General features: G+C 37.6%; 4 protein-coding genes across 6 annotated transcripts; all 4 read right to left on the reverse strand.

The window, feature by feature from the left end:
- Positions 1–1,788: 1,788 nt before the first annotated feature.
- On the reverse strand, positions 1,789–5,109 carry LOC111792320 (methyl-CpG-binding domain protein 4-like protein). 2 transcript variants are annotated; one of them, XM_023673705.1, is made up of 3 exons: positions 3,755–5,108; positions 2,457–2,653; positions 1,789–2,354 (listed from the first exon to the last, which is right to left on the reverse strand). In XM_023673705.1, the coding sequence occupies exons 1-3, from the start codon at positions 5,039–5,041 to the stop codon at positions 2,237–2,239; spliced, it is 1,602 nt and encodes a 533-aa protein (XP_023529473.1). In that variant the 5' UTR covers positions 5,042–5,108; the 3' UTR covers positions 1,789–2,236. The 2 variants fall into 2 exon arrangements, 1 of the variants encoding a protein (XP_023529473.1); XR_002814777.1 differs by lacking the exon at positions 1,789–2,354 and adding an exon at positions 3,510–3,665 and having other exon boundaries at positions 2,567–2,653; positions 3,755–5,109.
- Positions 5,110–5,912: 803 nt separating this feature from the next.
- Positions 5,913–10,557, reverse strand: LOC111792321 (partner of Y14 and mago-like). Its single transcript, XM_023673707.1, has 4 exons — positions 10,241–10,557; positions 8,336–8,449; positions 7,795–8,028; positions 5,913–6,306 (listed from the first exon to the last, which is right to left on the reverse strand). The coding sequence occupies exons 1-4, from the start codon at positions 10,430–10,432 to the stop codon at positions 6,160–6,162; spliced, it is 687 nt and encodes a 228-aa protein (XP_023529475.1). The 5' UTR covers positions 10,433–10,557; the 3' UTR covers positions 5,913–6,159.
- A 939-nt stretch (positions 10,558–11,496) lies between these two features.
- Positions 11,497–19,174, reverse strand: LOC111792322. 2 transcript variants are annotated; one of them, XM_023673708.1, is made up of 3 exons: positions 19,073–19,174; positions 18,450–18,512; positions 11,497–13,030 (listed from the first exon to the last, which is right to left on the reverse strand). In XM_023673708.1, the coding sequence occupies exon 3, from the start codon at positions 13,016–13,018 to the stop codon at positions 11,882–11,884; it is 1,137 nt and encodes a 378-aa protein (XP_023529476.1). In that variant the 5' UTR covers positions 13,019–13,030; positions 18,450–18,512; positions 19,073–19,174; the 3' UTR covers positions 11,497–11,881. The 2 variants fall into 2 exon arrangements, with proteins under 2 accessions (XP_023529476.1, XP_023529477.1); XM_023673709.1 differs by lacking the exon at positions 19,073–19,174 and adding an exon at positions 18,881–19,066.
- A 4,766-nt stretch (positions 19,175–23,940) lies between these two features.
- LOC111792323 lies at positions 23,941–26,264 on the reverse strand. The gene is made up of 2 exons (XM_023673710.1): positions 25,549–26,264; positions 23,941–24,353 (listed from the first exon to the last, which is right to left on the reverse strand). The coding sequence occupies exons 1-2, from the start codon at positions 26,158–26,160 to the stop codon at positions 24,267–24,269; spliced, it is 699 nt and encodes a 232-aa protein (XP_023529478.1). The 5' UTR covers positions 26,161–26,264; the 3' UTR covers positions 23,941–24,266.
- Positions 26,265–27,093: the final 829 nt, after the last annotated feature.

The following is a 27,093-nucleotide window of genomic DNA, read 5'->3' on the forward strand; positions in this document are numbered from 1 at the left end:
AATTTTTTTACTTTACATTAATTCTGTAAAATCCTATTGGTCTCGTGAATATCTACTTTTTAGATGTATTCAGTCTTTACATCATACTCGTTCAATTAGGATCCAACTGCGTGCAGCATGATAATATAAAATAAAATAAAATTAGGGTTCTTGAAGACTTCACACGGTAGCATGAGCATGCTGATCAAATTTCTCTTCCAAGCATCGATACTCTTCTTTAGGTGTGACACTTGCCTTTAGAAACCTTCCGACGTTAGTGTTATCGATCGACTTTCAACATTAGTGCCAAGAGTAGAGGGAGATAATTTTTTCATTAATCGTTCCTAGGATTCTCATTCAATATGTTCCTATAATTCTCGTTCAACTATGCGATTCCATCGAGTTATTTTTAACGTTTTTGCACAAATTCATAAAAGATATATGAATTCTCTTCTCAATGGCCTCTTTTCATGCTTATTAACGTCATTATAAAATGTTTATGAAAGGAACATTTGGTATTAGAATCAATTAACTCGATTAATTACATTATTTTTCTTTTTTTATTTCAAATTTTCCTAAGCGTGGAAGAGATTATTGAACTCTTTCGTATTACTTTTCACTCTTCATTTTAAATATTGACAACTACTTCTCTGATTACACAAACTATCTCTTAACTAAAGCTAGGGATTACACAAACATTCCTTAACTTGAAGCTGCGAGGGTTCCGCAAATATTCCGAGTAGATTTTCTATCCAATATCGATGTAGTATAGTCAACATCGATGTAAGCTTCCAATGCAAGAGAATTGTCCCATTTGAAAAAAAAAATATGAAGTTCCTTTCGGGTAAGGTAACACTTTATATGATAATAGGCTTCCACAAATCATGCATGTATTAACTACTTACACTTGTGAGTATGTTACGTCTAGGAGTGTGAGCTAGATATATGAGTCTACTCACTAGCCTCAAGAATACTTTCCCAAATTGCCAGTCTACTCACTAGCCTCAAGAATACTTTTCTGTTCATTGCATGTTATTATTATGACTCTCCCAAATTGCCAAATTGTGATGTGCATCCATTAGCGTTCGTGCATGATTTACATATGTTTTTTTCTATTTTCATCAATAATATCTAAGTACACTACTACAGTACCGAGAAAGTACTTTAGCCTTCTAGGTTTTGTGATCTCATTCTTTTATCAATTTTCGTCGGAGTTCAATCTTTTTCTTATCTCTAATGATTATGATGTCATTTACATACACTAGAAGCACTTTAACTCCCCTCAATTCTAAGTATTTGATAAAGATTGTGATCTTGATTTGCTTATACCCGTAGTCTTTCATTACCTTTGTGTATCTTTCGAACCATGCTCTTGATGATTGTTTTAGTCCATACGAGGTCTTTCTCAATTTAGTGATATGAAAACGCTACCTAGTTAGATCTAATAACTCTTATAGATATACAAACCCAATATATAGAAATGTCCATGGAGTGGAGCAAAGATTCCCTTCAGAGAATTGGTAGAGATCGGGTTCCCCACGGTGCATTTTTCTCAATTATTGTTCTTATAAAAAAAAAAAAAAAAAATTGAATGCATTATTTTCATTTTTCAATATAAATTATTAATTGGGGTTAATTCAATCATATTTATTAGAAATTGGAGTTGAATCACTTTTTTTATAAATTAGTCCAAAAACAAATGAATGCTGGACATTAAACCCATTGGAATTTCATAAAACTCATCCAAACTTTATGTCATAAAACTCACTAGAATGCATATTGTACTTTAGAAAGTTTGGAACTTGAAAGTGAAATTCAGAAAATTTCTCTTTAAAAATATATTTATATTTACATTAAGCAAGATAGGTCGGAATCCATCGGAATTCAGCGTCTTCGCTGGCACTAGTTCCTCAAAAGGGAAGGCACAGCCCATAGAGTAACATAATTACCCTACAAACAGTCTCAAGTCATCTAGTAAAGCTACCCAGACCTTTCAAAACATACCATGACCCTCACGCTACTTCATTCAGCCCCCACAACTACAGCCTAATTAGCTACTGGAGAAGAGCTTCCATTTCTGCCCTTTCTAGTATGTGTTGATATAAGTGTCTCACAGACTCCCAACAACAACATGAACATTAACAAAACAAAACAAAATTATGTCAAAAGAGTAACGTACCAAAGAATATATGTTAAGTAGACCGGGAAATTTACAGCTTCTCTCGTGCCGAACCATCTACAGTCGTCTCAGATAAGATCAGAGCAGGTGTTTTATGCTGTGGAGGAACTCCCAGTAATAATTAAGCATGTGATCTTTAGGTAATACTTCGGTCCAATATCCAGTGCAAAATATTGCATGTGCATCAGCTCCATACCTGTCTCAAATCAAATTCATTTTAATACACGTCCCAAGCTCAATAAGCATGGAAGAGATAGAACTATAAACCAAAGAGTTTAAAAGGATAGTCTTAAATTACTTGCCAACACCAGGAAGCTGAGTGACATGACTCCAACTTTCTTTTAAATACATCTCAGATAAACGCTGAATTGTAAGTGATCTTTTTCTTTGTAAACCAAGAGGTCGAATAATATCTTCTATCTGCTCTTGTGATACCTCCAAAGCAGACTTTGGATCGGGACACAACGTGAAGAGTTTAGGTATCACATCTTTTGCCTGCAATTTTCAAAATGAAGTCGCAGACTGAATCAAACTGAAAATTTTCAGCAAAAATGAAACCTACAGGACTAAGGGTGCATAATCAGAAAACAGAGAGTCAATTATGAGTAACAAGTTGACACAGAAACACAAAATGATAGAAGGTTTTGGTTGCGATAATATATAGTATCATGGAGTTTATTTCCCCAACCATTCATAAATACGTGCACATATAGTATCATGGAGTTTATTTCCCCAACCATTCATAAATACGTGCACGACCAACTAAATGATCACTCCAATAGACTGGCACAACTAAGAACCAGAGGTTAGGTATAAGAACTTCATATATACATGAGCATGTGTATCATTCATCTAATACTTTCTAGCTCTCAAAGAAACGGGACGACAAATTTTTAGATTTTCCTTCAAACAGAAGACAGATTTTCGTTGATATTTGAACAGTTATACATAAAGAAATCCTTTTAAGAGTTCACAAGAAAATTAGAGAACGAAAGTTCAGTAAATCATACTCGAAGAATGATACCAAAATTCACTAGAAATGGCACCACAAAGTAGCTCTTTGATGCCTAAATAGTTTCAGCCTATCATCCACTTCAATTAATTTGGTTCCTATCTTTCCAAATACCCCAAAACAATGCTTTGTAAACTAATAGACACCAATTCTCAGGGTGTATTCACTTAACAAAGTAAGGGGTGGATCTACAACTTGGTATTGTGGATATCGTATTACCGTGGGGCACAAGGAATGTGAGTTAGTAAGGCAGCTGATGGTAAGTGCTGATTTGGGAAAGGAATTGAGTATTGGAGAATACTATAGTATGATTCAATACGTAAAGAATACTCTAGATACCTAACAGAATATCTTCGAAGGGCATGGTGAATATGGTAATTGACAAGGTTGAATGAGATGATATTTATCCACTTTTCTTGTTTACTTGATTCAAGGATATTGTTGAAGTTCATTTATGAAAACCCAGTCCTGCGGCAAAGTCGTGGAGTGGCAAAACTGTAATGAAAGCAAATCAAGTTTATGTGCCATGGGGAAGATATAGTACAGTATGAAATTGGAAATTGCATTCAAGATCAAGTAAATACCTGCTGCCCAGTCGTCCGGTTAAGGAGCATACATATGACAAGAACCCTCCAAGGGTCGTAAGCATGATCCTGTTGGAGAAGGCGAATTCCAGAGGGAGGAGGCTTCCATGTATCATCTGACGATTTTCTTCTATAAGCTTCCAGAAACAACTCGTCAGCCGAAAGAGTGGTTCTAGGCCTAGCAGAAACTTTATCCCTCACTTTTCTTTCCTTGGCTGGTTTGCGGATTCTTTTAACAGATTTTGCACACTGACTTGGAAGCTGTATAACCTCTTGTTGATTGTTCACTACTTCTTGTTCTTCTGATTTTTGAAAGAAACGTGAGACTATGCGCTCTCCTTGTTGTTTTGTTTTTGAATTTTGTAATGAAGGTGAAACTTCAATCTCCACTTCAGGGTTCTTTTCTGAATTTTGGAAATAGCGCGAAACAATCCGCACTCGTTTATCCTTTCCCGATTTTTTAACAGAACGTGAGGATTTTCTGATTGAACGTTGATATGCTTTTGAATTATCGGAGCTAGAAGCTACGTCTTTCCTCCTCCTTTTTCTGTATTCTCCGACCCTTGATCTTTTAATTGGTTGATCTGTGACATTGACATCCTCATCCTCATCCTCATTATGGGCTGCTTGTTCTATCTCCGAGTGTTGAAAGTAGCGTGATACAATTCGTTCTCCTTGCTGGGTTGATTTTGATTCCTGGAAATGACGCGAAACTACACGTTCATCTCGTTGAACTGGCATGGAATTTCGGACAGAAGGTGGGGTTTTTTGCACTATTTGTTCATCAAACCCAAACTGCCGGTAAAACCGTAAAACCCTTCGAGCCAATGGAGGCTTTATCGCCGGTTGATGGTCTGATTTTGCATTTTGAAGATCCTCTAGAGTCAATATAGGAGGCTCATGCGCTAAAACCCTTTCCCTTTCAGAAGTTGGGGTTTTGGGTGAAACTTGTTGGACATCCTCTACGGTTAATGTGGAAGTCCCACGCTTCGGGTTATCCTGAAGATCCTCAATACACAAAATCGGAATCTCGTGCCCTACGGCTGTCTTCTGATGATTCGATTCAGAGGTTTGGAGAACCTCAAGAGTCGAAATCGGAGAGTTTTGCGCCATGAGAGTGGTCCTCTTTTGGGTAAAATCCTCCGGCGTGGGGTTTTGAGGATTCGAGTCGGAGGGGCATTTGGAAGGAGGAAAGCGAAATCTGGAAGAGCATTGAACCGAGAAATCGGGAAATGAAGATGAGGAGGGAGGGGAGAGATTAGGGTTCATGATTGTAGTTGCACTCATGGCGGCTGCCGAAAAGGAAGTGCATTGAACCGACTGATGGCTTCACGAACTTGGCGCGCTTCTCTTTTGCGTTATAAACTGGTTCGACGATTTTAGCGCTCTTTTTTTTTTTATTTATTTTTTTTTAATTTTTTTTTAAATTTTTAATATTATTATTATTACTATTTTTTTAAATTTTATTGGAAGCAGTTTTTTTTTGAAATAGATAAATTACAAAATTAATGATAATGTCTATAGTTTTAAAGGTTAGAATTTCGTTAAAATTTCCACTCAGTCCAAATTTTGTCGAGTCAACGAGATTAAGAAGTGAAAATTTAGTCTTCAGCACCTATTTAGTGTCGAGTCTTTCATCTCTACATTTTCACATCGACGCCAATTTGACTACAGCCTTATTAGATCTATTATTCTTTCCATTGGTTGAAGTTTTGAGGTTGCAGATCTATGGCAATAGATTGTTGTGGACGATTTACACCTTGATAGAAAAGTTCCTCTTTTTGCTTTTGTACGATTACATGGGTGTTGGAGGGAAATGAGAATATTTTAACTCATTTTTAGAAGCTATTGAGAATATTTGAAACGAGACTTACTCGTGGCTCGTAACGAGACTTACTCGTAGCTCTACGAGCCACGTAAGTCACCATTTGGAGAGGTCCAATGCTAAGTACAAACATAGAAGGGAGAGGACCTTTGAGGTGGGTGATCTTATGATGCTGCACCTTCAGAAGAACAGACTACCCTCAGGGGCATCACTCCAAATTGTTACCAAACCAGATTGAACCTTTCCAAGTTCAAGTTTTCTACCTATGATGTTGTTACAAAACTCGAGTTTGGAAGTGCAAAAATGCCTACAGTGATTTCGATATTCTAATAATTCATTGATCAAACATGATGTTTTTGATTCAAAATCACTTTAAATCATGTTCGGGCGAAAGAAAATCAATGTTTTCAACACTATCTACAGTTCAAGCGGGTTCCTAGAACTAGTTGAAATGATATTACACAAACACATTAAGAAAAATGAGTTTTACAGGCGACCAGATTTTCAAGTTGCAGCAATTCCAGGTCTCTTTCTTCGTCAAGCATAAGTAAAGTGAACAATAATGCTGCATTGCAGTCATTCACGTCGACGTGTTTAGTTTTAGCCTTTGTTCTTCTAGAAGCGTTAGTTCGGTATGCCACTCTTCGAGTTTGGATAACTTGTTCAACTGCTCGGGCTTCATATCTTGCTGTGGCGTTTTCTGCAACTGAGCTTCTGCAATTCGAATCTGCAAACCGAAACAATAGAACAAAACAAGGAAAACGATCAAAGATAGAGAAAAACGCAGATCTTCAGCTGTCCACAAAGCAACCAATAATTCATCAAAAGATGTTCGCAAACAGAAAATATAAGTTATGGCACCGTGTGCAAGTAATACTGTAAGAACAAAAGAATTTCTTGAACAAATAGCATTTGCATCAAGAATACTTTGAGATCCCACATCGGTTGGGGAGGAGAATAAAACATTATTTATAAGGGTGCAGAAATCTCTCCCTAGCAGACGCATTTTAAAAACTTTGAGGAGAAGCTCGAAAGGAAAAACCCAAAGAAAACAATATCTATTAGCAGTGGACTTGGGCCGTTACAAATAGTATCAGAGCCAAATACCAGACAATGTGCTAGGAAGGACACTGGGCCTCGAAGGGGGTGGGATTGAGGGGTCCCACATTGATTAGAGAAGGGAACAAGTGCTAGCGAAGACGCTGGGCCCCAAAGAGGGGTGAATTGTAAGATCCCATATCGGTTGAGGAGGAGAACGAAACATTTTTTATAAGAGTGTGGAAAACAAACCACAAACACCACCAGCAGCATCTACAACAACTACCCCTAGTATGAGGCTGTAACTAGCTAGGCTGTTATATACTTACTATACTGTTTTCTCTGTAATATTAGAGCTAATACAGCTCGGGAGAGACGAGAAAGGGTACGAGGGTCTAGAGTAGAAGAGAGTAGAATTCTAAAACTCCTCAACCATTCTGGATTTTGGAAACGTAATCACTTATAACAGACTATATTGCTTCCCACTCTTCAATTCTTTAGGCTACCAACTTCGGTAACAAGGCCTTGAACCTGGGCGCAGAAGCCTAAACTGTTGAGGGGGAGGCCTAAATTGTCGGTGGCTAATACTAACCTCGCCCTTGCCCTCATGAAAGCCTTTGGTTTTGCCTCACAATTCAGCCTTTGTGAGGAGTCTACTGAAGCTGTCCATAACTAAGAGGAAAGAGCACAATGGATCTTCTTACAACGTTTATCCTCCCCAAGGTAACCAACCAAGCAAAAATAGTAATCTTCTCCAACATTTTAGCCTCCCAAAGTAAGGTGAAGAAATCAGAATCAAGGTAATTAAGGATGACAGCACATGAGATTCTTAACTAATGTAGTTTACAAACAACTAATTGGGCCTTAAAAACAATAATCATTCTATAACTCATTTTTTTTTAATTCATAACTTAACTAACTAAGATCAGGTAGATCTACACTGGCCAATATGCCATACCAGCAAGGAGTACCCACAGGAAGAAAGTTGTTCAAAGAGTTTGATACAACAAGTATCTAATTGTTTCCCTTTAGTTCTTGAATTTGTATCGTATGATGTAAACTATTTTAGAATGTATAGATAAAATAGAATTTTTATGCAATGGGATTGACAAATTTCATGAAAGACTTAGAATCAAATATGATTTGTAATATTCTACCAACGCAAATTTGTATTCACCTTTTTTTTTATTGCTCTAATTCTCTTGTCGATGTCATTGGAAGGAAGCCGCTGATCATCCATTGGCTCAGAAGAAGGGTTTTCACTTGTTTGATTCGTAGAAACAGCAAGTTCATTCATCTGGGTACTTAATGACTGGACAGGTTCCGACACATTATCGACATATGATTCCTTTGCTTCAATGATCTCTCCAGCATCAACTTGTTCCAAAATTTTGTCATTTTCATGAGCTGCCTGCAGAAAAATGACAATGAAGAAAATACCATGTCCTCATACTTCATTGGATGGGGGAAAAGAACAGAAAGTAGAGATGAAAATCGTTTGCTGCCCTCGGGACGTATAAATTTTAGATATTTTCATCGCCAGTTAGGGATCACGAATAAATTTTGTTTTGATGACAGGCATTATATCAGTTGAACATACCACACGGAAAATAAACCAAAAATGAACTCCCATTATGCTTTTCAAATATTTTGTCTCACAATATTTAAGATGCCATCAGAAACATAACCTAACATTCTCAATTGAGGGGAAAACAAACCTGTACTCGCTTGTCTTTCTTTCTCTCATTCCGCTTGGCAGACTTGCTCTTTGATTTTACATCTGATGGTGGATCATAACCAGGAGGCCCGTCATGGGATGCCATCTTTTTCCACTGTATCCCACAGAGAAAATAATCCCCATGAATGACAGAAAGATGACTATTAGGGTGTTATAAACGCAAACTTCCACCAGAAAAACAATAGAACACAGTGACTGCTTTTCGCTCAAATTATAATTTTCAAGAACATAAAATAACTTCTCCTTTGATTCCTTACTCATGCGAGCTATGGTAAGAATTGTATTAGCTAATCTTCATGATTTTAAAGAAGAAAATGTTCCACGCACGAAGATGTTGGTTTGGTTTTTTGTTTTTGTTTTTGTTTTTTTGGGTATAAGAAACAATTTCCTTGATGTATGAAATTACAAAAGAGAGGAAAGAAATCCCAAGCCAAAAAGGCTGCCAAAGACTTCTCCAATTGGTCATAAGAGAGTCAAAAGAGTAAGAACTAAAAAGAGGTAACAATTTACGACAAGATATAGTAAGTGAAGTGATACTATCCAAAAGCTTTGACGAGGTTTCCCAAAGATTTTTCTTCTATTTTCTGTATGGATGCTCTGATAACATGAATGAAAGGAGATGGTGTGCTAATAGGCCTAAAATCTCCCACTAACATGGCTTCCACCTTTTTGGGTATAATGCAAATGTAAGTCTCGTTAAGGTTTCCATTGATGATACCATTCTTTAAAAAAAAGAAAAATCTTGGAACAGCCTTAACATGTCGGGTTTGAGGACGTTCCACGATATTTTATAAGATTCCATAGTGTAGCTGTCCCAACTAGGGGATTTGTTGGTACCTAGATCACAAACAGATCACGGTATCTCATACTTTGTGAAGGAAAATTCCAAGTTATTAGCATTAGTTTTCTTTACGGAGTCCCAAGAAATGATATGAAACCCTTAGTCTAAGAGCTCTTAGGGATATGCAAACCCCTAAATCACTGAGGCTAAAACTCCCAAATCAAGATGATTTCACCTCAATGGAGAAGATAGAAGATCAATATCAAGAGTAAAAAAAACTTGTTTCTAAACTCAAGATTCGAATCAATTCACAAGAAAGCTTGATCAAGACTACTTAAATGACTCTGTCATGCAAATCTAAACACATGAAACGCAAATGAACAAGCTCATAGTTTATGAAGCATAATATGCAACTATCCTTCTAGTATCCAAAATCTCCAAAATCTTAATTGTAAAGCAAAAACATAAATAACTATTTATAGCCTCGAAAATAAACTCTAGAGTAACCTAGGTCAATTGAAAGGTTGTAACTCTCTACCCATCAATACCACAATGGCTATCATGGCCACTAGCTACATTGTAACATAAAACTCTAAAAATAATACTCTAAAACTAAAAAAATACAGTGAAACTTCCTTGAGAACTAATATTCTAATAAGTCAACCTAAATTTGGTAAGAGATCATACATTCAAGTCTGCAATCCAATCCAATCTGACATGTTTTAAAGAAACATATTTGTTTGACTTCCATTATCTCATTACTTTCACAATACTATTCCATCATTTACATACTTTTTTTTTTCTTTCTATTGTGTGCTCCACCGGATGAAATGATCGCTTGAAGTCACGGGCTACTGTATTTCACAGTGCTTCGTCTTATACATCACAGAGAAGGAAAATATAGTGATTTAGAGAGCAGCCAGCAGCCTTGACATATCACATTAACGCAAACACATAAACGGCAGCAGCTTAAAGGATGATTTGGTTATCCTAGTATGAGTTTCAGAAGCGAGTTAAACGAGCAACAGCAACATAATAAAGGTGCAAGCAGACTATAGCTGAATAGAAAAGAAGAAAGGGAAAAGGGAAGGCTGCTGTTCATACCAAAGACCCTTTGGACTGATAAACGGCGACTTCTTCCTGCGGAACATAGCCAGCCCTAATCCGAATGGGTTTTCGAAGAGTACCATCGGGTCGCCTTGTCGGCGCCAGAATCCTTTCCCCCTCTTTTAGGGCTTTGTTCAGCCCCGCCATTTGCTTCAGCTGATCTCCTCCGCCTCCATCGCTGCTACCCATCGTCAACAAGAGGGCAAGTAAGCAAGACACTGCCAAAATTCAGGTTGTTGAAAACCAGAGGAAGTGGTGGTCCGACGCAAAGTATTTTGCCTCAAATCCAAATTACAAGTTCCAGTTAAGCCGTCCATATATTATATAAATATGTATATCATTTGCTTTGTAACGACGGTATCATATTAGAATACGCCCCAAGCATCTCTATACTTTTTTCTTAAAACTATGAATGTTGAATTTCTACACCATTAATCATTTGCCTCATTATGGGCCGTTTCTAATGCATACCGTTAACACTCTGAATATGTACCGTAACCATGGAAGTATTGCGTGCATTATCTCGTTAAACTATAATTTGTTGTATATCTTATGATCACTGATTACTTCTCTAGTATGTTAGGTATAAACGCGTACACCAAAATATTATTTGTGTTCATTTCCTTTCCTTTCGGTTAGTTCTTTGCCGCATGAGAATGCACTATCCCATGATCAACCTCGAGGTATATTGACGAGTCCGCGCTAGTGGACCCGGGCTCCAGTCGAGCCCAAATAACAATAACATATGTTAGTCATGTTGGTGGTGTAAATGCATCTTTCCAACCATGAAAAAGTGAGATCATTTACTAAATATGCCTTTCTATTGTGGAGGCCATGAAACAAAAAATTTAAGTTTTGACCAGAAAAAATATGTTTGTTAGTTATTATTCAGTTATAAATTCCATTTTAGGAAGTCATAAAAGAGCCTATTAATTTCAATCCATTTGAAATATCATGTAGTAGAGGTCTTATACTTGTGAGAAAAAGTAGATAAGTTCATTGCGATCACACTAAATGTCTCACAAGTAGATAAGTTCATTGCGATCACACTAAATTACATAGACAACAAAGTTGGAGAAATTTAACTAAATGTCGTGTTATTTACCCTGATGTATTAAACAGATACAGATTAATAAAATCATATTTTACAAAGTAGTTTCATAATGATAAATCTAATACAGAATATATCATCATATACATAAATTATGAATAAATAGAGAGTAAAGGCAGTGAAAGAGTCATCAGAGAAGTTATAATATGTGAACAAATGGGTGTCATTAGTCTAATGACTTGGTTGCAAGGAAGCAATGTCCAGAAGATCCATTAATTTCAGATGGTTACAACTAAATTTCAAGCAAATCCAAGCATATCATCAAGAGGAGGATAAGGCAATCAGGAAATTATACAAATTCACAATAAATTACATCACAGGCTTCTTAACCTGCCAAAGCTTTTCATCTCCCCTATCAGATGGACGGACGGGGGCGCAAATAAATGTCATCATAAATTTTGCTCAAAATTCCACAAACTCGTATTCCTTTATTATCAAGATTTCTACTTCTTTTTCTTATGCTATGTACCTGAGAGATGTTTCCTATTCCTACCCCTCCTTTCTCTCTGTCCATTTTCATCATTCATTCATCTACTACTACTCTCTCTATGCCTACGTCTCCTACCTGACCGTCCCAACAGCACCCTTCCGTGGCGGCGGAGGCGGCTAACCAATGACATGCTGCCCCCGTTCTCATTGTCACCACTTCCGCCATTGTCACTGTCTAGATGAATGGAATCGAAACTATTGAGCGGAGTGGTGTTGGGAATAATACCTGTACCGCCTTCATTTGGTCTGGGAGGGAAACTCCTCTCTGGCTGCTGCTGCTGCTGCTGCTGCTGTCTTAGCCGTCTATTGAGGTCGCTACTTGACGGACCAAAGGCATGTAGCAGAAGAAACACATTCACCAGATTACTATCAAAGCCCACTTCAAAGCCCCCATCCCTCTCAGCCGCATTCGCATTCGCATTCGCATTCGCATTCAACCCCGCTTCCTCTTCCTCAGAATCAAACCCAAAGCTATTTCCTTCTATCACATAATCCCCGAAGACCACAGCTCCGGGCATTGTCGACCTGATTGTGCTCATCACGTCGTTCCTTTCGCATTCCCGTTCCAGTCTTCTCCATTTTTGTTCAAGCACGGGATCCACCTCGCGGGGCCTTGTGAATGGGTGCTCCTGTCTCACATGCTTCCTCAGTTCCTTGTAGTTTCCTAAAAACGTGCAGCTGTCCTGCATGCAGGTCCTCTTTTTTGCATTCAGATATTCTCTGGCAGGCTCAACCACGGTCCATCCTTTCACCTGTCCGCGACAGAGGGGGCATGCAAGCTCAGTCACTTCATGACTTTCACCAAGAAAACTTGCATCCTCTACAAGAGCTGAATAATCGATTGAGGTGTGTACTGGTTGTGCACTGTTGGACGAAATAACTTTGGTGTAAGCCTTTTTGTACTGGTCAAGGCAGTTGGAATAACGAAGGCTTGTGCCACACATATAGGGACGACAACCCTTATCATGAGATGAACAGAGTAAAAGAACAGCATTGTGTGGGTATTCCATGCATACAGAGCATGTTGCATCTTCCCAATACTTCTTATCCAGAGCGCTGACACAATTCTTTGGGCACAAATCCTCTGTGAAATCCCGCTTATAAGGGAGTGGATATGGGTTTGACCTGAATTGTCGGGAAGCCATCCTGCGACGTACCCTTCTCCCTTTTGCCATTCGAGTTTCAATCTGTGATATATAGCCAAACATTTGCAGGTAATATGAACATCAGCAAAACCAAGTGGATTGTAAGAAATACATAATGAACATCACACTGCAAATTATGTATGCTCCTACAACGATGTACCAAGTCCTCATTCATATAATGACCTCAAGAGCTTCAATTGATGAACAAATAACAATAAATTTCGTTAAGGAATTCAAGTTCACAAACAGTGTAAACCACACATCTTGAACACAGCCAATGAGTTTTCAGCACACAACCACCTAAAACAAAAGAAACAAAAGGACAAAGGAACACAACGATAGAAATGTAAACAAGCTGATACCGAGTAGTAAATACATAATTTAGCACCGCTCCTCAGAGATTAGTAAACAACACCTGCTTAGTGGCTAACTCTGAGCTTTCATAGACTATATTAAAGAAGCAAGCACTCAACATGTTCTTTATGGCCCTTTGGTCGTTCATTAATGGGAGTTTCTCCAATGCTCCCTCTCTAATAAGATAATAGCATGATCCTGCATCAGTAGTGAAGGTAAGGTGTTTGATGCTCGGAAAATTCTTCCATTTCTTTCCATCCAAAATTCTCAAACAAGAGCTAGAACAATTATAGCCTTGATCCACATTTTTGCTATCTCCTGAATGGGTTACTACTCCAAGACGAGCCAAAAGAGGTAAGGGTGTAGCAGAAAGAAATGGGCAACATCTTCTCCTTGCCTTTTGCAAAGAATACACCAGATCGAAGAGAGAGAGCTATGTGGGGTTTTCTAACATCCTAGAAAACAAAATACACTGTCGTTGTCCAAAATTCACCACTTATTGTCCTTCCCTCGGTTGGACATGTGGGCCTTGTTTGGAAGCTGTCCTTCCTTACAAATATGTGAATAATGATTTCAACGTGCATAATAAAATCAGTCTTTGCAAGTGTCATCCAATCAAAGTTCTTATTAATAGCTTTAAAATGGTGCTAACAAAAACTGCAAAGAGAGAATAAGGGTAACAGAAAATTGAATATATAGATGCATGTGTGTGCATAGTTTGACATACTATGCAATATCTAACTTCCTTATTCTAATATTATTACTTGCACATGGTCATATTGTTTGGCGAGAAGGAAATTCTATCTTATAATTATTATTGAGGTAAAGAGACTACCAAGATATGGATAAAAGAAAAAGAACAACCTTGCTGTTGGTGGTTTACTTCCACCTCAGCTTTCCTTCAGTATGTGGCAATGGAGCTATCGACCCAAAATAAATTCAGTCCTCTCTCACATGCAATTAACAAATAAAATCAGCCCTCTCCCACATACAAATAACAATAGTTCTTCAAGAGCAAGGACAATATTGCTTTCACTCTCACATAAGGATGCAACTAATCTCTCTCTCTCTCAACTATAGCTACAACGGCAGGTAAAAGAAGTGGATGTATGGCAAGGGGCTTCCATCTTTCTAAACTAGTGCTTTATCTCCTTATTCTTCAATGATCTTTTAGTGTTCTTTCTTATATCAGTATCATTTAGGGTTTTAATAAGAAGGGTTGGACTCTTTTTCCAGCAAAATAACAGGTGGTGGCCAAATGATTCTGTGATTCAGGGGTTGTTTTACAGATAATGCAGCATTGCGGGGATAAAACTACGTGTGGAAAACGGCGCTGCAATCTATCAAATGTATTCATGGAAATATGGCTAAGCTCCAAAAGACAATTCTAATTTTCTTTGGCTATAAATCCATCCATATTGCTTCTGCAGGGAAACAATGGCGCTGTCAAGTTGTTATCTAAATCAAGCAGTGAAGATTTTGTGGAGAAAAATCCTTTTGATTTAATTTCCATGACCATTGATCTCTAGAAGTTATTTCACCTCATACGATAAATCCATTATTGTCACACATTCCTCAATTTCATCATCTGTGAGATTTCCCCTCAAATTCAAATTCCATCCTCCATGTTGAAAGCTCCACAAGTCCTGTATTATGTGTTTTTGTAATGACAGAATAAAGACGTTCAACCGTTCAACCAACCATTGCTCCGTTTCCAACTTTCTGCTTCACTCTCTCTTTAATGATATTTAATTATTTCATGATGGATCTTCATGGTCCCCTAATCCATGCTGGATAGCTATCATTTGGCCAATAAAGCTATATTATTTTCTTCCAATCGTTGCAATCCAAAGCCTCCATGAAAGGTAGACCCAGTGACTTATTCCCATCTTACGAAGTGTGATTCAGACTGGGGGGAGCTACCCTTCCAAAGGAAATTTTACATAATCTTGCAATATTCCACAGAACCTTTGATGGAATCTTGAAGAGGACAAAAAGTATGTGGGAAGATTTGGAAGTGTTGCTTGCAAAAGAGTGAGGCTGCCCTCATTGGATAAGCATGTGTGGTTCCATAACTGGATCTCCTTCTTTCAACTTTTTCAACAGGGGACCAAAAAGAAGTTCAAGGTTTACCGTAAAATGGAAGCCCTAGATAGATGTTAGGCCAGTATCCTTGTCTACAAACGAATTTCTCAGCTATCATTTCAACCTCCTTATATTCTGTATTAACCCTGATAGTCTCTGATTTCTGGTGATCAACTAGGATGCCTGTTCAAAATAGTCGACAAGGCCAAAAAGGTTGTTGAATACCAACACAGATTCATGGATGAGAAAAAAATGGTGTCATCGGCAGAAAGAAGGTGATGTATCCATAGGGAAACTCTCAATCTCAAAGTTGTTATTCAAATTTATGGAACTTTCTTCTATCATCATTCTACTAAAACAATCCATGCCAATAATAAAAAGGAAGGTTGAAAAGGGATCGCCTTGTCTAAGGCCTCTCAAAGCAAGAATCTTTCTTATTGGGCGACTGATGATGGTGATAGGATTGAGGAGGATATACAACCTGTGATCCACTATGTTAAATAATGTTGGGCAACTTCGTGAAGAAGTTGGGCAATCAAAATGTGTTAGACGGGGAAATTGTGACTAGATTTTTACAATGTTATGAAAGACTTTCGTGGCTTAGACCTTGAGGCTCCCCTCACAGCTAGGCTAAATTTTAGCCTCAAATATTTTAACTTCCTTGGATTATAAAAGGCTCATGCCTCCATGAAAACACACTAAGACTTCAAGTCTCTGTGCCTCATAAAAGGACTAAAGAATTACATAAATGTCATATTCTTAAAACACAGAAGTTTATTAATGTAATTATTATTATGTGCTAATATGCATCTAAGTAAGCAATTCAGCCAATTGGTAATTTTATTGATCAATGGAGGACTTTAAAAATGTTGATCACAAAAATTAAAGAGCAAGAGTTACTATTATTGATCGTGATGTGGTTAAAAACAACCTTTATGGAAGGGATGGATGAAAATTACACGGGTTTCATTCAAGACGCAATAGGAACCATGAACATGCATGATTGATTGGATTTCTGTCAGTTTTTATACTCGTTGAAGTGGAGATTGTCCATCCAAGAGATAACAACNAAAAAAAAAAAAAAAAAAAAAAAAAAAAAAAAGAACTTATCCATAAAAAACGAATCAACTAAAAAAATTCAAAGCAAACCTTCTTCCTACGGATGCAAAATGTAAGGCTTAAAAGAATAATTCTCAAACAATTGTTGCAGGTTCTTTTAGGGAATAAACTGAAACATGATACGCAAGTTGTGGAAAAAGAGAAGTTGAAACGACAGCAAAATAGAAACATGGGTGTGTTGGTCCAATCAAATTAGGGGCCAGGGTGCACTAATATCCGGTGGGATTGGCAGTAAGACATTAGGAGAGTATCGAAGCAGTAGTAGGAGAAGGGAAGGAGAGTAATTTCATTGATGAAACGAGGATAATTCCCAATTCAGGAAAATGTGGAGGCTGGTGACAAAGAATTTTAAGGCCAATTGTGCCTTCAGTGATCAAAGAATTCCATGACGCCAAATCAAAAATTGAAAATTCAGAGATCTTATCTTCCAATTGTAATATTCAATGATAAACATTAAACATCAAACGAGAAGAAAATAAAGTAACATATTCTACAAACTACATAACAAATCCTTAGAAACAGACAGACAGTTTAGTCTCATTCCCCACTTCCCATAACTTCTCAGATCATCCACTTGGTCCTATTGAGTAAAAAAATTATTTATTTTCGATCTCTTTTTCTACTTCATTTGATCTAATTTTGTGTCTTTATTTGTTTAGCCCCAAAGCTTAGAAGATTTATATGTTTTTTTCTTCTTTTTCTTTTTTCTTTTCCTTTACTTTAGTATCTTCATTTTCTCTGTGTTCTAAATGTGTCCCAAATATATCTAAAATTTTAAAATAATAATGATCAATTGAAACATTATATCATGTCCAGGATCTGGGCAAAATAGCTTTTATACAAACGCACGTCATCAAATATCATTTGACTTAATTTAATCTCATGCAGTCCCATGAAGGAGACAATCATGCTTTCAAATCTACATAAAGAAATATGATTAAGCCCACTTAAAAAAAAATCATTCTAGGATTATATCTCTGTAACGCAATTTCCAATAACTGGGGCATAGATCAGTCTTAAATCATAAAAGAGAACCATTAATAAATACTCTCTTTATGAAGAGAAATATTGGATGCATTCTACACAAGATCACACCTTATTTTGTCATGTTGTTTACCTTCTTCCATTGGTTCAATAAGCGTCACATTATCGTGCATAGAACCACATTTTTAACACATAGGATCATAATTGAACATTTTTAAAGTTTAGGTATTAAATAGACTAAGTTTGTAATTTAATCCAAGAAAAGTTAAGGTTTGTTTAAGAACTATTACCAGAATAATTTAAAGTTTTGAAGGACAAGAATTCAGTAAAAAAAAATGGTTGGACAGTTGTCCTATAAAATTTTCTTTCTATCATTTTCCTTACTTTAACCTCATATGTGCTTTATTATTTTCAGAACAAATGAAGTTATTCTTTCTTTCCAAATCACGAATCCAACAGGTAATTTCAATGTTCACAACAATTTTAAACATTACACCTTTTCTTAATGAAAACATATACACCAATCGGTTTTGGAAAACAGGTTTCTCAACCAAAATCGAACTATGAAGCTAATTAGCCAAGTAATTTGCACAATACCAACTATTATTAACGGAAAATCGGAAGGGAATTCAGATCGAATATCCTCTGCCTAGCGTTTAACAGTAGAAACTAACTTCTATTCAACAAAGAAATTGCAGGAAAGATCAACAACAAATGAACAAAACCATTATCTATGATAGAAGGTCAGCATCTTTAAGAGATCCTAGAATCATATTCAGTTTTCCAAACGTCAAAACATACAAGGAATGGCAAACAGATAGATCAAAAGTAAGAATCAAAAATCTACTAGATCAACAAAATTCTGGGATAAATTCCAACAAAATCCAAAACACATCTACATTAGAAAGCCGATACTCACCAGCTTCAAAGTTCAAGGAAATCTAGATCCAAGAGAAGTCAGAAGGGAGAGATCAAACTGCACCTGAAATCGCATTAGCACAAATAAAAACACAAAATCATTTAAAGGATGCGTGTAAATAGCAGAGAGCTAACAACAAGAACGTGCTTAGCAGAACAAACAGGATGGAATTGATTAAAAAAAAAAACCGAACAGGCACATGGGCTTGACTTTAATCCATGTGAGAAAAAAACAATAATTCAGAGAAATATAAGTTCAAGAGCAGACAATGGCCTCTTAAAAAAGGGAAAATCCTAATCAACGGAGATCCTCGCAAGAAAAATTGACAAGAATTAGAAGAAACACGAAACATCTAGCATTTAAACCGCGATTATTACAAGACGAACAGAACCAAAACGGAAACGATAAAAACCCCAGAGTGAAAACGATACCGAAAAACGCAGAGGGTGAAGAACTGTATGTAAATCCGTCCAAAATTCAGGGAAACACAGTAGAACACGAATCAAAGATTTAAAAACGGAAGTGAGAAGAGAGTAAGGGTTTTAGAGGAGAAAAAGGGAGAGGGAGGCGATGAAATCGAGGGAGTTACAGGCAGAAGAGAGATAGATTAGCCATTCCATTACCTAACAGCGGAGAGAGAGAGACGGCGAATCGTTTGTCATTTGCACGCCACTTTCTCTTTCAGTTTTGTTCGTACATTCATCGTATGGAAGAAGATTGCGTGACCATTAGGAGGAGAGAAGGGGAGGAGCGTGAAGACACGCGCTTGAGAAGCGAGTGGGAGGTGAAGTTATGATGTGGCTTGGCTACGCCGTCGCGAGAAGCCCGTTTTCTTGCATTGAAAAGGCGGAGACTTGGATCGGATTCTCATCGCACGGTAGATCTGATCGGATTGGATCGGACGGTCGTGGTGAGGTTGCTTCGATGGCTGTTTAGATGACACGCAATCCTTAATTTTATCTTTCATCCTTTTTCAGCTTTTGAACCAAAACCACCTAACTTACTCCATCNAATTTTTTTTTAATTTTTTTTTTTATTTTTTGAGATTTAAAGAAACGGTAACCACGATCCAAGCTCGCTGCTAGCAAATATTGTCTGTTTTGATTCGTCACGTGTCGTCGTCAGCCTCACTATTTTAAAACGTCTCTACTAAGAAAACGTTTCCACACCTTCATAAGTAATGTTTTGTTCCTCTCTCTTTAACCGATGTCAAATTTCAAAGAAACATACATAGAACGGGACGTGATTCAATAGTGAATATGTATTTTAATGTAAAGCTACATATGGGTTTGGTGCTTGCCGCACGCACTTTTACTGCTATCAAAGAGTTAAAAGTATAACAAATTTAGGTTTAGATAACGAACTTTGAGTTCCTTCAATATCATTTTCATAGTTTATGTACACGAAGAGTTGATCCAGAGTTCTTCCTCTTTTAAATATGGTTAAGGTAAAGTTGAATTTCGACTCCTCCCATGTAACAACCCGCTCTTTTTTTCGAGGAACTCGAGAAATAAGTTGTTACCTTTCTTACTAGGAAATGACGAAAAGTGCGTAAAATTTAAAACTTTCGAACATGCATACACATAAGGAAATTCAGTTCATCCACATCAACATCTGACAACTCTCCACAATACCGACACTCCACACTACGTACACACAAAGGGACATAACACAGGAAATTCATAAAACCTAACTATACCAATGAAACGAAAAGAGTTCGGTAAGAAAACATATCAATGAGACACATGACACTAGCCCCAAAACTCCATACCCCCAGCTCGTGTGCACCTCTGCCCCAATCATTCCATTAGGCCTCGTCTGAAAGAAAACAAAGTAGCAAGAATGAGTATATACTATATACCCAGTAAGCAGCCTGCTAAAGGTTCATATTGGGTTTTTAAGTCTTATTGATCTTGCTTATGTATTTGTCATTTATTTTCTGTGGGGGTTTAACCCCCGTGTGGGTGCCCATGGGCTACCCCCCTTAGGTTCTTCTCGTTCTAGTTTTCTCTTGGTTCATGGTTCTATCTCGCCCTCCAGCCCTCGAAATTTCTCATAAGTTCTCTAGGTCACTAGGCTAAATGTCTCTACTAGTATCTCTTCTTCATCATCAAGTCTCAATGACCTCGAGGAGCGACCTCAATATTCAAGGTTCACGCATTTTAGGAAACGACCAACTCTCAAATGTACCACCGTGGACCCCTGTCACTCGTGACAGGTTCACTAATAGGAAATTAACTGGCAAACTTCCCATAAGTCCCCACAAGGTACCATCAACAATAAAATGGCCAGTTCTATAGTTACGCGGACCCTTGACAATCGAGTCAAGTTCACGATTAGAGGTTAGTTGGCGAACCCCTAATCGTCCCCGGATAACTGCTAACTCATATACATGAATAGTAAATCTCGACCAACTCTAATGTACCAATGTGGACCCCTGCCACTCGTGACAGGTTCACTAATAAGAAATTAACTGGCAAACTTCCTATCGGTCCCCACAAGGTACTATCAACAATAAAATGGCCAATTCTATAGTTACGCGGACCCTTGACAATCGAGTCAAGTTCACGATTAGAGGTTAGTTGGCGAACCCCTAAACGTCCCCGCTTAACCGCTAATGTCATATACATGAACAGTAATCCTCGACCAACTCTAATGTACCAACGTGGACCCCTGTCTCTCGTGACAGGTTCACTTAAAGGAAACTAACTGGCAAACTTCCTATAAGTCCCCACAAGGTACCGTCAACAATCAAATAGCCAGTTCTATGGTTACGCGGACCCCTGACAATCGAGTCACGTTTACTGTTAGAGGTTAGTTGGCGAACCTCTCAACGTCCCCGCTTAACCACTAATACTGTAACATGCGTGACGGAGGCATAACTTAATCATCTAATCATGGAAAGCTAGTCATGAATCTCAGTTCATAAGGTGGTTACATACTCATTTCGGTAAAGTTTCAGCGAACATGCATAATCACTTTCAACATGTATCATCTCACTCATTCTATGTTCAACTTCTAAACATACTTCTTGTATCATAATTTCATGCATACTAAGAGCGTAGCTAAATCCAAAGTTTCGAGGTGCCACTTACCTGAGCAGCGTGATGTTCTCTTTTTTTTGTTCGACAGGAGTTCCAAAGTTTGTCAAACTCCTCGAATAATATCTACGTTAGAAAAACAGGAATACGGGTGAAAGCGGTGCCAAAATCGGAGTCAAAATGGATAATTATTCGAAGAGGGCTCGGCTCAATAAGACCGCACTGGGCCGGCTGTCGCAGGCTGGCCCGTACTGAGCGCAAGCCCTTGATGGGCCGCGCGTCCGTGCCGGGCCGGGCTGCGCGGGGGAAGAAGAGGGCAGCTTCTTCTTCCCCGATTCCTCCCTTCTCTCTCTCTCTTCTCTTTTTTTTTTTTCCTTCTTACCTCTGCGACCGACCGCAACTGTTCCTTCTTTCTCTCTTCTTTTCCCCGCTCTTTCTTTTTCTTTTTCTTCCGTCTCCCTCCACGACTCTTCCGACAATCACCGTCCTTGAACTTCGTAGGTCTAGACGAAACTCCGATCTTCTGTCTCCCTCCGTTCACACACGATCAAGGCTTCCAAAGTTGAATTTCGACTCCTCCCAAAACTCTGAGTATAGGCATGCAAAGTATATGCTAGCTCGACTCAGCTCGGCTTGGTCTAGGGCGATGCAAATGGTTAAGCCTTTTGGCCATTATCCTTTATTTTAGACTGTCAACTTCTATCACTTTAAATTTGATCCATTGGTCAAAATTACTCGTAACATTAAGCCTCCATTCCTAAGATGAGACTTGTAGTTTAGCTTTCGACCCTTAAAAGTCCAAATTGAGCGTGTAGATTTTGTTTATGAATTGACCGATAAATATCGTCGTCCATTATTATTATTATTATTATTATTATTATTAAATAGCCCAAAATTAGTTTAATATTTGGGGCAATACAAGGTGGTCCTTGTATTTGATTAGACTTTAGTTTGAGCCCTTTTTGGTTAAGTTTGTGGGTTTTGTGGGCTTTTGGAAACACTTATTTAATACATGAACTAAGCGTTTACTACCATATTTTATGGTATTTATAGTGAGTTTTAAGTAAATAAAAGCTTAGTGTGTGTCACTTTTGTAAAGAATGTGTTAAGTTTTGGTGTTTAATGTAAACTATAAAAATGGACTAATACGTCGATTTTATCGAATACCTTAGACATTGAATAACCTCTAGGAACCTAAGACTTTCATGAAGAAATCGAGGTCAAACAATCATTGTACAAGGCCGGAGAACATCGCTTTCAAACGCACGTGGGCACGGGGAAAGTGTCTTCTCCCTCGCCTAGAGGTTTAAGAACAAGAGAGACGGTTGAGGGTTGAGGGAGAGAGAATCTTCTAAGCAACTTTGAGGTGGAATATATTTTATCCTATTTTTCGAATTTGGTTACTTTTAGTATTTAGTTTGTAGTTTGTATTCTATTTAAAGGTTGTAAACATTAATGAAAATTGGACTTTCAATTCCACTCCTATTTGTCATTCTTAACTTGATATCAGAGCTTCTCGTTCTTAACGCATATGCAAAACCATAGGTCAACCATACGAGAACACAGATAAGGCTTTCGTGTTCGTTATGTTGGGACGTGGACATACAAAAAAGAATTAGTAAATACAAGATAGTAATAGTACTAAGAAGAATTAGTAACTCCGACTTAGATCAATTAAATAAGTGGCCTTACGGTCGACTTGGTTGGAAGACTTATCTTATGTATGATGACACGTATCCAGTGGCCATTGCAGTGTCATGTATGTTCATGTGGTATTATGATGATATGTTTCGATGTGATATTATTAGGTGTTATGATGATGTGAGTTGATATGACATTATGATGATGTTATGATGTTGTGATACGATGTACTATAATGCTATAATTCACTAAGATGATAATGTATTATGACATGATGACATAAGATATACGATGATGTCTCATATTACAATGATGTACATGTATGAGATGTCATGTTGTATTATGATGAAGAGCTTTCTGATATACCATCCTTATCAATGATAAATGTATGAAGGCTTATACATGCATGTTATCTAGAGTAACACATGAAAGATGTGTGAGATTGTGTCACATGAATAATTTAAAATGAAAATTATAGGGACGATATGCATATTGTAGGTTCATTTTCATCGGGTTACTTTCCTTTTTATGATAATGAATACAGACACGTACACTATGATGACAATAATGATCATCATGTCTTGCATGATATTATGTTAACCTAGGTTAGAATGTTTCGAGTAATCAAATCAATTAATTAATCTTTTTTCCGGTAAACATTGTGTGTTGATAAATAATTACTCAAATAACCCAATAAAAAAACTTCCTTAATGTTGAAGAAAANTATTAAAAAAAAAAAAAAAAAAAAAAAAGAAAAATCCCCAAATCTTGTTTTATTCTTTTTAAAGTAAATCTTTTAAAAAGTTATAAAGTCCCAAAATCCCATCAATTTTATATTTCAAGTTGCCATCTCAAAGGTCGAGCCCCGCCTCTCGTAATATTCTCGTAAAAAAATGTTCATAATATTACATTTTCTTCGTCTAAATCTCTCTCTCGAGTAATCGCTCTCTCTACAAATCGTTTCCCGAGTAGCTATCCTCTCGTTAATTTTGTCCTTCCAAAAAATCTTCATAATTTCAATCCAGTCCCTTATTCCACAACCGTTTCTATCTTGACTCGTGGTTGTGGATGGGAACTGAATTGGTAAATCGTATAGGGACCAAAATGAAATAATTGGAACACGAACAGACGAGAGTCAGACACTTAAGCCATCAAAACCACATTGCTTGTACGTAAGAGACTGCTTCCTTGGACTGATCACAATTGCACAATCCACTGAAACCTGAACAATCCCAGAAGGAGAAGAAAAGGAAAGCATTGTAAAAATAATTGAAAGTGAAAGAATAATATTATAAACAAAAGAATAGGAAATGGGAAGAGATGCATCCAAAAGTCACATGGGGCAAGGAATGATCCAAAGGTTCCTTTCATCTCCTAAATAATGCAACCTTTTGATATCAATATTAGCTGTCACCATTACTTCTCGTCTAGAGAGACGAGATCCAATTGTCCACCCGGGTATGAATCTTTTTATCGAAGGATCAGAAAAGAAAGTGTACGGAGAGTATCGAAACAAAACATAGTGGTATTTGCTAGCAACAACATAACGGAGACAAACCCTGACTCGAAATAGCACTCGTGGGTATAACTTCAAAGGTATGGTTTGAACCTCTGTTTCACTTAAAAACACCGCTACCACCGAACGTCCTCTCGAATTCATCCGAGATCTAATCGATACATAGCTATGTTCGGATTGACGAATGCATCAGAGTATCTAATTGGTTCTATCATTGGATAAAGCTATGATTTGGTGATCTAATAACGTTAAGGAGTTGCAGCAAAAGCTATGGCCAAAGCTATTGGGAAGATTACAAAATGGGCGTGAAAGTAAAGCAAATATGAAGGAAAACGATGCTACTTTCTCTTGTCGCTTTCCCTCTTTCTTTTTAGACTCCACAGCTCAATTTCTTGACTAAAATATGACATGAAAACAATTATGAACAAACAATTAAAGCTACAAAATGGGGGGTTCAGTTCAGATCCTTTCTAATCCAGTCAAGAACATAAAAGAGTTCTTGCCAAATTCTTTGTTCTTCAATCTCTTCTTCTACTACTCTTATTGTTTGATTTCCAAAACCAAAGCAGACCAGTTTTCTACCCTTTTCTGTGTTCATGTGTATCAAAATTATTATGAATTCAAAGCTTTTTCTACTTATGCACAAGGTGTTCTTCAGAATTAAGGAAAAGAAACATTAAAAAGTCCGAAAAACATTGACAGCATTTCTGGTTCAAACTCACCCAATTTATAACACAAGAGAAATAAATTCAAGAGGAACAGAGGGGGCAGATGGCAGGGAATGGCAGGGCATGGCAGAGCATTAAAATGCGGAAGACCAGAAGGGTATACCAGAAATCAGGTAATTACATCCATGTCCCTAAATCTGAATCTCCTAGAAAGAAAAAGGTAAGTATAGTACCTGAACGCCGGGGGAATTGAAGGATAAGAGGCGGATCTTAGCGGCGACATCGCCGAGTATTCTGAGCTCAACACGGTCGTTCAAGGAGGCGTCACGGATCAAATCAGCAGCGTCGGCTTGGAGGAGATTGACGCGATCGACGGCGACGGTGGTATCGACTTGGCGCTGGCTATGTGGTTCTTGAACAAATCCAGGAACAGAGGCTCGACCGAGGGGGATTCCTCGGTACATAACAGTGAAACGGGACTCGCTATACTTGATCCCGACCTTGTTAGGGTTAACGGCAGTGAAAACCATTCGAATGTTGAGGGAAAGGGAAGCCATAGGAGTAGTGGGAGTGTTGGGAGTGGTAATGCCCATGTACTGGACGCCGACCTGCTGGAGATCAAACTGCGGCTTCTTGGGCTTGAGGGCGAGGACGACGACGAGGACGACGGCGAGGACGAGGAGGGCGAGGAAGGAGAGGAGGAGGAAGAGGCAGCAGCAGCAGCCCTTGAAGGAGGCGGAGGAGAAGGAGGAGGATCGGGGGCTGTAGGGCGGGTGGTGGCGGTGGGTGGAGGTTGAGAGAGTGGCGTTCGGGAGGGGCCTAGAAGTGGAAGAGGACGATGACATTTCGGTTCGGTTTTCAAACCTTAGTCTCTGGGAGTACGTATGGTTTATTATGTGGAAAATTCAAAAGGATTGAAAATATTTAGTGCTTTTCTCATCCGTTGATTTCTACGAATAAAGAGATGATATGTACACACGTGTAAACACACATAACTTTTTATTACAATAATATTATTACTAAATAAATAAAGTTTATAAAATAAAAGTTTTAACCCGATCATAAATTGGCACTAGACCCATCAGATATTGTCTACTCCGGCTTTCCCTCAAGGCTTTAAACGCTAGGAAAAGGTTTCCACGCCCTTATCAATAGTGTTTTGTTTTCCTCCCAATCAATGTGGGACATCACAGTTATTCCGATGATTTATTTAAATTTAAATTTTTAATAAAAATAAAATGTTAGATTTTAAAAATATTTATTTACTTATTTTCAAACCTTTAATTGAAATTTGTAACTTTGAAAAATTAAACGAGTTGAAAATTATTTTTAAGAAAAATAAGTAGTAAAAGAAATTATGACGTAAATGTATATATCAATTATATGATAAGTAAAAATATATATTTTAAAATTAATAATAAATTTGGGCGGGTTCGATTTAACCCAATTTAGATTTAGGGAAATCCATGAATCAACCCAAGTTTTCAATTATTTGAACTCAACACAACTCAAATTGTACGAGGTAGGTGTTGAGTTGATTGACTTTTTCAAGTTATCGAGTCCTTTTGATACCGGTAAATAAAAGTATTCTAAATATCAAATCTAAAGGGAACAAATGTCACACAATTAAAAAGACGGTCAATGATTCTCTCCGAGAAAACCTTGGTAATCAATATGAACAAAGTAGTGAAAGATTAAAAAATAGTCAAAGTCAACCTTAGAGGGGTATTTTAGTCCTTTCACCATTGGCATTATTAGGCATCTTGTAATGGACTTAT

The sequence above is a fragment of the Cucurbita pepo genome, chromosome LG04, assembly GCF_002806865.2.
Source record: "Cucurbita pepo subsp. pepo cultivar mu-cu-16 chromosome LG04, ASM280686v2, whole genome shotgun sequence".
Classification (NCBI taxonomy): Eukaryota; Viridiplantae; Streptophyta; class Magnoliopsida; order Cucurbitales; family Cucurbitaceae; genus Cucurbita; species Cucurbita pepo.

Coding starts and splice junctions, on each gene's coding strand:
- LOC111792320 (XM_023673705.1), bottom strand. CDS start 5,041: ATGAGTGCAACTACAATCATGAACCCTAATCTCTCCCCTCCCTCCTCA. Junction 2,654..3,754: donor ACCGGACGACTGGGCAGCAG/GTATTTACTTGA, acceptor TGAAAATTGCAG/GCAAAAGATGTGATACCTAA. Junction 2,355..2,456: donor CAGCTTCCTGGTGTTGGCAA/GTAATTTAAGAC, acceptor GATTTGAGACAG/GTATGGAGCTGATGCACATG.
- LOC111792321 (XM_023673707.1), bottom strand. CDS start 10,432: ATGGGTAGCAGCGATGGAGGCGGAGGAGATCAGCTGAAGCAAATGGCG. Junction 8,450..10,240: donor ATCAGTCCAAAGGGTCTTTG/GTATGAACAGCA, acceptor TGTGGGATACAG/TGGAAAAAGATGGCATCCCA. Junction 8,029..8,335: donor AGAAAGACAAGCGAGTACAG/GTTTGTTTTCCC, acceptor ATTTTTCTGCAG/GCAGCTCATGAAAATGACAA.
- LOC111792322 (XM_023673708.1), bottom strand. CDS start 13,018: ATGGCAAAAGGGAGAAGGGTACGTCGCAGGATGGCTTCCCGACAATTC.
- LOC111792323 (XM_023673710.1), bottom strand. CDS start 26,160: ATGTCATCGTCCTCTTCCACTTCTAGGCCCCTCCCGAACGCCACTCTC. Junction 24,354..25,548: donor TCAATTCCCCCGGCGTTCAG/GTACTATACTTA, acceptor GGGATTGTTCAG/GTTTCAGTGGATTGTGCAAT.